Genomic DNA, 13884 nt, shown 5'->3' with positions numbered 1-13884 from the left:
CGTAATCTCTCAATCCGCACACGAACTACCGTCTCGCAGCAACTGCCAAAAGATTACCAAGAAAAGCTGGCCACGTTCCGCGCATACTACAAAAACAAGATCACTGAAAAGAAGATCCGGCCAGAGCACATCACCAACATGGACGAGGTTCCACTCACCTTCGATATTCCCGTGAATCGCACTGTGGAGAAAACGGGGACCAGTACGGTGTCTATACGCACCACAGGGAATGAGAAGTCATCCTTCAAAAAGTGAGCTTTACGTGTTATATACGTACCGTAACTGAACAATGTTGAGTTATGCACTAACTTTTGATTTAGCGGTATCAGATTGTGTTTCTTTTACGTGTTTACAACTGAACAAGGCTGTGAGATATTGTGAATATGCACATTAACGTTTGAACAACGTTGAGTTATTGTGAATGCACTAACTACGTTTTATACGTAAATTGAACAATTTCGAGAGTTACTATATTGTGAATGCACTAACGTTTGATTTAGTGGTATCAGACTGTTTCTTTTACGTGTTTACTGAATCAGGGAAAAGTTCCCCTCTACGTTTAAGTTACCGTATTGTGAATGAAATCAAAAATCAATAAAGTTTGACTGAATGATTTATCTGACTGTTTTGTTGACATTCCCTTTAGCACAGCTCCATCTAGTGGATGCATAACGCAACCCCAGTCAAACGTTTGACTGTAGTAGCTTCTATTCTATGCGCTTTATAATCCGGTGCGCCCTATATATAAAAACAGTTCTAAAATAGGCCATTCATTGAAGGTGCGCTTTATAATCCGATGCGCCTTATAGTGCGGAAAATACGGTAATCATAAGGCTTTATTTAGGGTTTTACTTTTGTCAGGAAGCGCTCAAACTTGTTGTCCTTGAGGTGATGGATCTCTTTACACTGCACAGATAAAAAAGGCCTGATGATAAATACTGAAAAGAAAGAACAGTGTTTTAAATCTCACTGACTCCTCATCCAAAGGTCCGGAACACCAAATAATGTCTTAATACAACTGTTGGCTACTTCAATATACATGGGACTAAATCATAGCACAAGTTAATGTCTGTATGTCAACATCTGACTGTCAAATCAAATAAAGAAAGTTCAATTGAATAATATCTAAACAATATTTATTGTCAGATTTCAAATTGAACTGGATTAATTATAAATAATATATACTCTAATAATAAATACATGTTCTCTTATTTCAAGTAAAATGTAGGCTGAATTAAAAATGAAATACATATCAGTAAGCTTTTGAAAAATGTGACTCTTAAAATAAAGTACTTCATTTTAGAAAATTAATTAAATAAAGCCTGGATATCCATATTATTTTCATCTTCTAAAAAGAGAAATTTGTGTGTAGGGACTTTATCTGTGGTTATTGTTACCACTTGTTTCAGCTCTATTCCTCTCTGTTAACATTATTGTTGGACAGTGAATTAATGTGTTAGGATTTTGATAGTTTTGGGCTCTTAGATCGTTTATTTTTTGTACCTTCATTTCGGATTTGAGTGGGTACATTTGTTCAAAAGATGTGTGCTTTGTCTCGTAGTGGCGCTTCACATTACCGCTTCTAAACTCACTCCATGGTCTCTGAACATATGAGACATACTGGTTTTGATCTGCCTGTAGGAAGAATGAAGATATACGAGTCTGTTCATTCATGGTTAAAGACTGGTCTCTCTGGTCACGCTATCCACATTTCTCTTCTTAGACAACACCATGTGAAATATCTTCTCTAACTCACGTGCTTCTCCGACTGGAGTTGCGACGCTTATAGGAATACACATATATAATTATATAAGTATATAATTTAAAACGCATGTAATTGGTCTGTGTGTTTCCTGGACCGGTGAACGAGTGCCATAAAGGCTGGAAAAGCTGTGACGGTAAAAAATAAAAGCACTCTGTTAGAATGTATTAATTATCAACTATCGGTTTTAAGTATAACGGCGTTTGGGTCCGGAACCGGACCGCGGTCCGCCTATTAGTGACCCCTGATCTAAAGAAAACGTGCGAGTGAGTCCAGGAAGTACTACAAATACACAAAGGAAGTGATAGAACAGAGTGCTCTGATTGGTCTAGACAGTCTGAGCACTTCCGCCGCTTTTTGGGCTCGCGATATAATATACATATCTATGCTAGCGATGCAATTTTCTCCCTCCTGTGCGAGGTAGACCCGCACTATCTGATCAATATCTTCCTCAGACCGACGTGCGCTGCAGTTGGTACCTAGACACGGCCTTTTCTTAAGACCCATAGGCTGTCTGTGAGAGAGAGGTAGGCTGAAACACAAACCATATACACCAAACTCTGAGTGCAGTCTTTGTCCCAACATCCACCTCTCAGTGTGACCATGCTAACGAGCTAATGTTATGGTGCGGTGATCGATAACCGATAACTCCTGCAACGTACCGATAGGATGACATAGAGGTAGACCTGCGTTAACATCGTTAAAACCCCTGATAAAAAAATACTCAGTGCTTTAACCATGTCGCGTGTTGCAGCAGTTAAGCAGGAGCATTGGGAATCATACATGTTAGCTTGTTAGCATTAGCTACCCGTACCGTTGAAAAGGACCGAGAGGTTAACAACACTGGTACATGTGAGCTAGCTACGCTAACATAACATTTGCTCATACGATGTTAAGTAGTTTATCTGGTGACTTTTCAGAGGTTTGAGGGATGCTAATAGCTATGTTTTCATTTATTTGTTAATAACGTTTAATTGAAGATTTGATGGTGAACACTCTAAACTACAACAGCATCTTTACATCCTCAGATGTCACTTGTCACACATGCACAATATGAATTTACGTTAGTAAATGATTTTAACGTATGCCATTCTATAGTGTTTTGTGTCTTTATTTGGGCAAATTTCTATAGCAATAAATACTGTCGCCATCTTGTAAGGCAGTTGAAAAGTTGATAATAACGGGCCCAATTGTCCCTAAACTAATCAGAATACAGATGCTTTCTGCGTCACTTTTACTCTATTCTAAAACATTTGTTCTAGTGGTTTACATGTTCTGGCTGACTGTTCTTTCAGATCAGTGTTTTAGTCATCAACCTTGCTTCCTGAGCAGCAATAGGCAGCTGTTTTCAGCAAGAAAGTGCTGACAAAGTCATTGTACACTACCTGCTCAGCACCAAACAGTGGAGAATGTAGCAAGCTAAAGACAACGAGGCCCTTCTCTTGAGTTATTGAGAAATCAAAATGGTTCTTGAAGGAGACTTACTTTTGTCAGGTTGCCAGAAACAAGGCCGCACATGAATGTTGATATTGCTCTGTGTCTGGTGGAAGTGTAAATAGGCTAACACATAGCCTGAACAACTTGAATAATATATTACTTGTAAAGCGAACAAGGGTAAACGATTATTTTTAAGAATATCTTTGCTCCAGCATTTACACTCGTGCTCTTCCGGGTGTGACTTGTCAAAATGTCAAACATGTATTTTGTTGTCTTGTTGAAAATGTTGAGAAAGATGGTGCGTCTTCACAATTTAAAAATGTCCTGTTCATAAATGTACAAAATAATTATAAAATCTTAGTGTTATTACTATTTTATTCAAGAGTTTATGAAATCGTTAACCCCCGTTTTTTATCGCTGAATTCATTTTGTGATATAGATAAGTTGCTTTTAAAATATATATGATCCTTGCTTTACAGTATTAGTATCTAAAAAGTGTTTTAAAATATACTACAGGAAGTGGTGTTCAGGTTGGCTAAATATTGTGTTTTTCTGCTGCAGGTCCACGATGTCTGAACTTTTTATGGAGTGTGTTGAGGAGGAGCTGGAGCCGTGGCAGAAACAAGTTCCTGAAGTTCAATTGATAGATGATGATGACGACGAACCCATCTTTGTTGGAGTGCTCTGTATGTCATAGCACATTTTAAATATTTTTGTTTGCTTGTCTTCCAGCATGTTGCACATAATCTTTGCTAAGAGTTTAAGTTTACTTGCCTTTACTTGCCTATGAAGACAAAATATCCTGTTGAAGTGCTTATTTTGGCCCTTTTGTATGTTCTTGCAGCTAATAACCAGAAGGATGGTAAGCCTAACCCTCCACCTCCTCCTCAGAGGAACAGTGCAGCGAAACAAGAAACAAAGCATTCTGCTCCTCAGCCTATCATTGGCTCCTCACAAATAATGCTGCCGTTGAGTCTGGCTGGAAAGGCAATGAACAATGCAGCCAATCTGTCAACAGTGACCCCACAGCCTGTTATCGTCAATAACCAGGTATTATGGCTATTCAAATATTTGTTTGCAAATACTGTGCAATATAAACAAACAGCTGTTAAGTTAATTATTGTCTTTATTTTTTTATAGGGCTTTATTGTCACTTCTCCACAATTAGCAAACAACAGTGAGTTCATTGCCTCTCTTGGGAGCCACTACCCTCCTGGGACTTCATTTACGATCGTACCAGGTAAATGAGTGTGATATAATATGAAGAGGAAACCTTCTTTCCCCTGATTTTGTTTTGTAACAGAAAGGCTTCATCAAAGACATTTTATTCTGGTTATGTTAAGTTTGTGTGTTTTGTCTTTCAGCTGCTCAGCAGCATCTTTTTCAGCAGGTCACGTCAGCCGCAGTAATGCCTGGTGCTGTCCACAGGCCTCAGGTTCAACAAATCAGCAACAATATTGTGACGTTGTCTAACGTGCAGACTCCTGCCGTCTATTCAGCTCAATCCCACCAGATACAGCTCAACCGCTCCCTCTCACAATCTCTTCAGACCTTTTCTGTGCCTGTAAAGGCCATGAACAATAACAGAGGTAATTGTATTTTCTAAAATTATTTCACCTTACTTGCAGCAATAACCAAAATGTTTATGTATTTTTGGGGATTTCCTACAGATCAAAGCTTAGTCAAACGACTATTACCACCACAGCAAATGGACAGCGCGGCAAAACGAGCCAGGATTGATTTTGGTAAGTTTCTGATACTGCAGTAATTTAAAGGGAAAATTCGCCACATTTTATGTTGATGTCCAGTCAGTGCTGATGGTAAATTGAAGAAATAAATTCCCCAGTGTGTGCTATATTGACCCAGAAAGCAGATGTTTTTCCTGCTGCAGAGTCGTGCTGTGTTCTACATGTCCCAGGATGCATTACACACAAGTGGCAAGTTCGCTACATTTGATAAATATACAAAGTAGACTCCCAAAATGTCAATGGCGGAAATATTCTTACACCTAAACAGGAAAAAAAAGTACATCTTCTGTATTCAAGTTTATCTTGTTCACCGAACTGAGACAAGCTTAATTACCACGTAACTCATCATAAAACACAGTTTATATCATTCAAACGTGACAGAAACAGCCCCAAAATCGCCCTGCTGGTCTTTGTTGTCCTTTCCAGTTTATCTTTGGTATCCCGAAGGTCTCCAGCACAAATAAGGAGGTAAACCTTCATGCACAGTAACACACACACAGCTCGCTCTCTCCAACAAACACCGCTCATGCTGACATTCAAAGCTGAAGTAGCACTCTGTAGTTCTTCACTCAGGAAGAACTACACATCTATCAGATGCAACACAGAGAAAATCAAGAGAGCTGCAAGCGTTTTACACACCATATACCTAACTCAGAGAGGTAAAGATAAGGTTGAAAATCGGCCTATTCTCCCTTAAAATGATCCTGCACTGTCAATTGTAATATCTAGCTGTTTTTCTGTAGGGACGCAAAAAGCAATGGTTCCAGTGGAAAACGGCATCTTCAAGAAAAAGTGCCAACGGTGTCAAGAAGAGTTCCTCACACAAGAGGCCCTGAAATTTCATATGGTGGTGAGTAAACATATTGTAGTATTGTGTTCATGAGGGGAAAATAACATGAAAATGTGGTGATAAGTATCCACCTAAAAAAGCTCTTACTGGCACACAGTTTGATCACTGGGGCGGCAGATGAAGATTGAAAAGTAGATGTTAGATAATCAAATATTTAGTTCCATAATAATATCAGTAGACATATAATACCTGGGCTTTGTCTATCCGCCGATACAGAGTACCGATCTAATACCAGTTTTTAATTAATAAACTGTATGCCTCACTGTATGGAAGTGACGATGATCATTCTTTCATAATATATTTATATACATACGTTTTTTTTTTTATTAAAATAATACATTGTACACCAGCAGCCTGGTAAAAAATCTTAAAGATTAACAGGAATTACAATTCAAGTATAAACCTTTTAAAACGAAGCAACCAATTGGCCAAAACTTAAACAGGAAGTATGTGATGTATATAGTTTATAAACATAGATTGGCCCCATGTCACTGATATCTGATCCAGCTACTTGAGTCAACAACGCTCATTATACAGTATCGGTATCTGTGCATCCTGATTATCAGAGTCATCAGAAGTCTTTTTCCTAATGGTGTATTTTCTAACTGGTCTTACCTGTTACCTTGAAATGATAAACAGTCTCTCTCAAAGTGATTTTGTCATATATGCCTTCTTTTTAAATTGATGTTTGCATCTTTGCTTTAACGAATCAGACATCAACATGAAGTTTGCCTATTTATCTAAAACATCTCTTTATTTCAGAGCTGCTGTGCCATTGTGGAAAGCCCAGCTCAATCAGCCCTGAATATTGGTGCAAACAAGCGCATCATGCTGGTCTCAGAGTTCTACTACGGACGCTTTGAGGGAGATGGGAACAAAAAGGAGGCGCAGAAGCCCAACACCACTTTCAAGTGCCAGAGCTGTTTAAAAGTTCTCAAGAACAACATCAGGTATGATCATATGTTTTCTTGCTCCCATTAAAATAGGGTTAAATTCCATTTATTTCCATATCTTATGGTTTCTCCTTGCTAAATATTCAGCAAGGGCTCTGAATGACAATGAAATCTGATCCAGGAAGTTCAGCTAGAGTGCGTTTATTGCATTGAACTGCAGAGAGGTTTTATAATACTCTGAGTTACTGCTACAAATGATTGACATTGTATTGGAGTGTCATGGTTAAGAGGGAGCTGAGTTGAAGCTCAATGTTGTTGTTTGTGTGTATTTGTTTAACACTGCTGAACCAGTGACGTGAGTTCTGTGAGGCGTCAAAAACTCTACACAGTCGTTAATATGCTCTCAAAAAGCAGACTGGGTCTTAAAGGACCTGCTAATAATCTGTTCATTGCCACTAAAGACAGTGTGGATGTCTACCGTGGTCCTCACTGCAGGTTTCCTCTCAGATGGATGACAGTATCAGACCCTCTTCCCTCATGGGCCTAAACATGAAAAACGACTGCTAGTTGAAAGAACTGTTCCTTTTGAATAAATAACTTTGCTTTGGAACATTGCAAAAAAACAGCTTCTGTAAGCGGCTTTTAATGGGGAAACACATTTGTACTGCAACCACACTCTCATAGACGAGGTCATAGTTCATCCACATAAGAATTTCTATTAGGGGAGCTGAGGCAGCAGAATGTGCCGGCTGAAAAATTGTCCGTGCCTCGTGAGGTCAGCGTTGGCAGGTAGCTGTGGAGGTGCTAGTTGCACCCGTGGAGCACTACATCATTAGGCAAAACAAAATATTTGTGTAATTGCTGATATTATAACGGCCATTATACATGCTTAGGAAGTGAGGTGCAAGGAAAATACTTAATTTATCTTTGAAAACCTTTGGGACCTTGACCATAACCACTCCACACAATACATGAATATTATTATTTTTTCCCGCTACTTGGCATAAGTTTGGGTTTAATGTGCTAATTTTCTATTTTAGAATGAAAATATTCCTCACATCACTTCAAATATGCTGCATTATAGATTATGAGCCCACAGTTGTATGTGTGCGATGGTAATGTTACAACCTGGTGAATGTAGAGGTAGAACAAAGACCTTTTTTTTCCTGCCATCAATTAGCCGATCATTTTCTAGATTAATTGGGCAATTGTTGAGTCTATGAAATGTCAAAGACATAGTGAGAAAATGTCCATTGCAAGTTCAGAGAGCCCAGCCAGACATCCTCATATTGATTTTGTCTGACCAACAATCCAAACCCCAACAATACACAAATCACTATCATATAAGACAAAGAAAAGCAGCAAATCATCATAACTTCATAGCTGAAGCCAGCCAATGTTGACATTTAAAAAAAAAAAAAAAAATATGCTAGGTGCTAATAGTTATTAAATATGATCAAAATTGTTGCAGATTAATTTTGTTGGTGTGTGTGTGTGTGTGTGTGTGTGTGTGTGTGTGTGTGTGTGTGTGTGTGTGTGTACACGTCCCCTCTCGTGCAGGTTCATGAACCACATGAAGCACCACCTGGAGCTGGAGAAGCAGAACAGCGAGAGCTGGGAAAGCCACACAACCTGCCAGCATTGCTATCGACAGTACATGACTCCATTCCAGCTGCAGTGCCACATCGAAAGCGCTCACAGCCCGATCGAATCCTCAAGTATGACATGATTGAGCAATCTGACAGCTGATGACAGTTTGCTCAAACACTATTTGGCCTTTTGTGATTCTCCTTTTCATTCCTTTTTAAGCCAATTGCAAGATATGTGAGCTGGCGTTTGAGTCGGAACAAGTTCTCCTAGAACACATGAAGGACAACCACAAGCCCGGCGAAATGCCCTACATCTGCCAGGTCTGTCACTTTCTACTGAGCTGGGATTCGGTTTAATCTTGAACTGATGAGAACATTCACTGATACTGAAATTCTGTTTCACTGATTCCACAGGTCTGCAATTACAGATCCTCTTTCTTCTCAGAAGTGGAGACACATTTCCGAAGTGTCCACGAAAACACAAAAGACCTGCTCTGTCCCTTCTGTCTCAAAGTGCTTCGAAGTAGTCATATATACATGCAACACTACATGAAACATCAGGTACGATGCTGCATTTCATTTAGTCTGCTGTAAATCTACTATAGACTTTCTAGCAGTGTCATACTGAAATATAGCAGATTTTGGAGTCATGGCCGACTTCTTCCTGAGATCGTAAAAAGTATCTTTGCAAGAGTTTGAACTCACTTTTAGTTTGTACTATTAGCTCCAACTCCCACGGTTGGATTGATTTGGTTGTCTGCCTTGCACCGTACCGTAATACATAACAGGCTGACAATGAAACCTGCTTCTCTTCACCTGCCCTAAAGGAGCAATAAATATGTTCGAGTTGGAACCAAACTAAATTAATTGCTGCTCTATTAATAGCAACGAAAGTAGTTTCTCTCATACTCGTTATATTCTTTCTGTGAATCCAAATGAAACATCTTGGCAATTAGCCTCTAGTCGCACCACTTATTAATCAGGTTTTTTTTCTATTTCAGAAAAAAGGGATCCATCGCTGTGGAAAATGCAGACTGAATTTTCTCACCTACAAGGAAAGAGTGGAGCACAGGACTCACTTCCACAAGACCTTCAGAAAACCTAAAGCCCTGGAAGGCCTTCCTCCGGGAACAAAGGTCCGACCCCGTCATAACAACATCAGTATGATATTCATTTTAGATATGTTCATACAAATTTAATTCAGCGTCAACGCACATTGTGTCCTCTTTCCAGGTGACCATTCGAGCCTCCCTCGCAGGAAAGACTCCCACATTTCAGACCTCCCCTGATCAATCTGGCTTCATTGTCGGTTCAGAAAGTTTCAATCAGCAAACCAAACCTCCAGTCGGTGTTTCAAAGTCTAAGTCAAACAGCTCCGGAGCAGGAAAAGCCAAGACGACTCAGAGCAAGAAGCAAGATGGCCGGACTACCAAGCACAATCAGGCACTCAGGAATCTCAGGTTGTCAACTTAACTCAGCAGCCGGAGACACGACAGCAATAACTAATTAAAATGTTTATGGAACAACAGAATTCTTTGTTAATACAGAATGATAATTTATGCAGCGGTTAAAACAAAAAAAAACAAGGTAAAATCTTTGTTATTAGGAGGTTTTAGTACTTTAAGTTTGAAAACTGCCCTTGGAAATCTCCAGCATGTCCCCATCCCACCAGACCACTGATACAGAGCCCCGCCTCCTGGGTATTTATGACAGGGGGGGAGCAGATTAATAGACCTTATTAAATCCCGGTAATACACAAAGTGGCTAATTGCATTTTCAATACATTTTCCTGACAGTCTTCATTAGGCTTGCTAAAAATAATATCCTGTAAAGAAGATAGAGTGGAAGTTGTTTCTTTAACAAACTAATGAGTGTGATATTTGGTTAATTGGGCTCAGTAATCAAAAACAATATATTGCCTTTAGTCACATGATGAGGGTTTTTAAGCAGTGGACATAAGATAATGTAGTGGTGTAACAGAAGAGTCCAGACTCGTAGAATATAATAAGGAACCTGCAGACCTCTCAGCACACAATTAACATAAGTAATTGGTTTGTGCATCTGCTATAATGAACCAACTCAGACTGCTATAGTTGTAAACATTTATCCCTTTCAGTGTCTTAAAGTCTGACCTGACCCATAAAAAGAAGGTATTCTATATCTCTCTTGAATATCTTTGTGTTTTGTGCAAATTTCAGAGTCAATGGAGGCTGGTTCACGTGCATCGAGTGCAACACACAAGTCGACGACTTCTTTTCTCATTTCCCAATGTTTTCAAATTGTGGTGCGTGCAAATATCGGACAAGTTGCAAAGTGTCCATTGGGAATCATATGATACGGTGAGTGGAGAAAAAAAATTACATTATGTTAAGCCCAGTGTATTTATCTGACGAATCTTGTGACAAATCTTTCTTTGTCCTTTGTTAGATTCCATAGTACCATAACTAAAAACAGATTTTTGAAAATGGATCATAAGAAAAACTTCGCTGCATTAAAGTAAGTATGCTTCATTAAGTCTATTCTGCATTAGTAAAAACAGTGTTTTCTGATTGAAACGGTACAAACGTACATTTTTGTTTCCCCCCAGATTAACCCTGGTCTGTCTCAACTGCGACCTCCTTGTGGACGCGTCAGGCGGTGACCTGATGACCAAACATTTAACCGATAGACCAAATCACATATGCAAAGTCATTCAGGAGAAAGGTACGTGTCTTTCTTCCTGTGCCACCGGACTCATGGCTAGTATTTAGTGTTGCACCTTTCTTGAAAAGGTTGTTTCTTGTTTTTAACCCAGCAGATATCAAAGCCAAAGATCGAGTGTGAGTAGAAACTACTACCCACATTACATGTCGTCATCCGACTATCTTTAATCTATAAAAAATACCGTGGAAGGCAGGTATTTTTGAAGTCCTGAGATTTTGAAGTCCTGAGATTAATTTGCATCGTTGTTGGGTTTTTTCTGCCACAGCTACAAATCTTCTCTGTAAATGGCATGTCCTGTGTTGTCCTCTAACAAAATATCTAAATTGTCTGGTGTCACAATGGCGCCCCCTGTCTTTGCATTAGTCAGTTGGCAAACTTCTACCTCCTTATCTACACAGAGAACTTGTTTTTAAAGAGCCAATCAAATTGTTTCATTTTCAACCTTATTTGCTTAAAGCATCTTTACACTGACTAACAGCCAGACAGCTGTTAGTACAAAGACTCATTTCTTCAACAACACAGTTTCACATTACAGGTTACAACATCATTAGAGATGCAGTTGTTAGTCGACCAATTGATTAGTCGATTGACAGAAATATAATTGCTTATTACTGTTTTCATAATAAATTCTTTGTAAAAGTAATTTTTAATGCAAAAATGGTTGAAAATTTTGTTTTCAGCCATTCCAATGTGGAGGTTTCCTTCTTTTCTCTGGCAAATTATGCCTAAAAGATGCTTTTTTTAATGATGTCCTCTTTTGTGCAGGCAACTCGTCTTGAGGCAGCCTGCAAAAGTCTTGTACGTCTTGACACCGGCGCCTGCTCAAAGACCAAAGGAGAAGGAAAGCATCACATCTGGAAGTCTTACTGTTGACCAACCAGAGTCACAGCCGATGTTACCAGAAGCTGATCAGGAAAAGGGTCCCACAGAAATCACTGTTACTGAAGGTTCCTCTGAAGGACACTCGAAGCAGTCGTCGCTGCCTTGCTGTACATCGGACGGAGTTTTAGATCTGTGTGACGGGTCGGTGGGTAACTCTGAGAGGCTCGATGTCAGAGAGCAGGTCCCTGAGAACGAGACGGGGGAACAAAAAACCTAATCACAATGAACCAGTAAACAATGCTCCTGACATGACCGCACACATCGGAATTTAAGAATAACCGCTTCATCAATTGGCATTGTTTCTTTTACAAAAATGAAAAGTGATCGTGTTGCTTTGGCTGCTGCTATTTGTTACTGATCCCCTCAAGAGTCGAGTGTTTGGCAAGTCGATTTCAACAGTTTGTTTTTTTACTCTTCTGCACAACTTCCATTACCTAAATAGATGTAAAAATACATCCACTACAGTCTTCTTAGTTGCCCTATAAACTTCATAGTTAAATCATTTGTATAGTCATACTTTTAAACATCTGAGATTAAACTTAAATGATTTTGGCCCATTTTGAAGTTCTTAAAAGTTTCAAAACCTGATTGATGTCCTTAAAGGAACCCATCTGTCATAAAGATGACGGTGTTCTGCTCTTGTTTTGCTTAAAGAATATACATGCTCCCTTTCTCTATGGTGATTTATTGATGCATTTTAAATTCTCAATATAATCCCCTTAAAAGTTCAAATACTGAAATAATGTAATGTTGCCTTTTATTCCAATTTGTTTAAGCAGTTTGAGTCCCATTTCCTTCTGAGATTTGTTTGTCATCTTGATTGTTTATGCTTTTTTGGGGCTTTTGAAACATTTTACTTTCCCTTAATCTGTGGTTTGTCATTGTGTAACATTTCAATTATTTTATGAGAACACTCCCAGTATATGTAATTTGAGGTTCTAACAAGAACATACAATATCACTGAATTGTTTTACATTGTTTACAGGAAAGGCTAGGTTTATGGCAGGAGTATTGGTCCATAATTGATGTGGTACAAGTAAATTATATTGTTACCAGCTGGTTTACTAGAGCAACATGTATCTCAACACTCAGAAAGTTGCTTTAATGATTACAAATTATATAGTACATGTATAGATGATGTAAGCATCCGATTTTATTCTCTGAGAAAAAGAGTGTCAGATTTGTGAAATGTGTGGATAAAACAGAGAAAGATAAAGTAATGGTAATGAATATTGGGTGAAATAACCACAACTATTTGAGGAGTGAGCAGAATAATATATGTATTCCATTGTGTTCTCAAGTAAATTTCATTGTCTTTCTTCTAACTGTGTTGAAAGTGCAAGCTTGTAAAATAAATGTAAACATATAACATTTGGTGGAGGTACTCAGCGCCACAAATCTGTCAACCAATGTTTACGCCGCAGCTGCTGGTTGATGAATTTTCCTTTTATTTTTGCATATACGGTTAAACAAAAAGTCTAATTCCCTGCAGCCCTGGGAATATTTTATACAATATTATTTGTTTACTTTATCTGACTTAATCTCTCAGAATTCATTTAATAATGGGTTTCACTTGTGTAGTATCTATAGAGTCTGTAAATGCATCTATGTCTATGAGGACACTGTAAATGTAACTCCGAGTCTGTTTTGAATACATGCCTCTAAAGGTATTGTGTTCTCCGTAGGACACATGTTCCTCAGATCTATAAAGTACTGGGTTTGGGTCTGTGTTTTCATGTCTGTTGTGTAAATAAATCTTTAATACAAGAGATTTGAGTCTTTGCGTGTTATTTTTCTGAATGTCGCTCTTGAAAGCGGGCAGACTATTTGGTCAACAATGAACTCCAGAGAGCTCAGACTTTTGGTTATTATGTTTACGTATTCCTGAAGTATGTCTGACCTGTAAGCCTTTATTTTACTGTGCCACATTCACTCTGCACTATTGTACTAATACGCTTCTGCAGAGTTCATATAAAATAAATGGGCAGTAGTGAAACATAAATATGAGTTACTTTACAAT

General features: G+C 38.6%; 1 protein-coding gene across 3 annotated transcripts; it reads left to right on the top strand.

Moving 5' to 3' along the window:
* The first annotated feature begins 2139 nt into the window (after nucleotides 1-2139).
* znf280d (zinc finger protein 280D) lies at nucleotides 2140-13635 on the top strand. 3 transcript variants are annotated; one of them, XM_068730781.1, is made up of 18 exons: nucleotides 2140-2289; nucleotides 3761-3885; nucleotides 4044-4249; nucleotides 4340-4439; nucleotides 4564-4788; nucleotides 4870-4944; nucleotides 5691-5797; nucleotides 6560-6747; nucleotides 8251-8408; nucleotides 8500-8600; nucleotides 8694-8840; nucleotides 9281-9415; nucleotides 9513-9739; nucleotides 10478-10618; nucleotides 10707-10775; nucleotides 10867-10982; nucleotides 11077-11098; nucleotides 11748-13635. In XM_068730781.1, exons 2-18 carry the CDS (start codon nucleotides 3768-3770, stop codon nucleotides 12079-12081), a joined length of 2469 nt encoding a protein of 822 aa, XP_068586882.1. In that variant the 5' UTR covers nucleotides 2140-2289; nucleotides 3761-3767; the 3' UTR covers nucleotides 12082-13635. The 3 variants fall into 3 exon arrangements, with proteins under 3 accessions (XP_068586882.1, XP_068586881.1, XP_068586883.1); XM_068730780.1 differs by having other exon boundaries at nucleotides 11074-11098; XM_068730782.1 differs by lacking the exon at nucleotides 11077-11098 and having other exon boundaries at nucleotides 11748-11850.
* Nucleotides 13636-13884: the final 249 nt, after the last annotated feature.

This window comes from Cebidichthys violaceus, unplaced genomic scaffold (genome assembly GCF_023349555.1).
Source record: "Cebidichthys violaceus isolate CVI_PGR_0920_01 unplaced genomic scaffold, fCebVio1.0.p SCAF_5, whole genome shotgun sequence".
NCBI classification, from domain to species: Eukaryota; Metazoa; Chordata; class Actinopteri; order Perciformes; family Stichaeidae; genus Cebidichthys; species Cebidichthys violaceus.
The sequence above is the reverse complement of the archived record's forward strand: the minus strand, read 5'-3'. Positions and strand labels throughout refer to the sequence as shown.

Coding starts and splice junctions, on each gene's coding strand:
- znf280d (XM_068730780.1), top strand. CDS start 3,768: ATGTCTGAACTTTTTATGGAGTGTGTTGAGGAGGAGCTGGAGCCGTGG. Junction 9,740..10,477: donor CAGGCACTCAGGAATCTCAG/GTTGTCAACTTA, acceptor TGCAAATTTCAG/AGTCAATGGAGGCTGGTTCA. Junction 10,619..10,706: donor ATTGGGAATCATATGATACG/GTGAGTGGAGAA, acceptor GTCCTTTGTTAG/ATTCCATAGTACCATAACTA.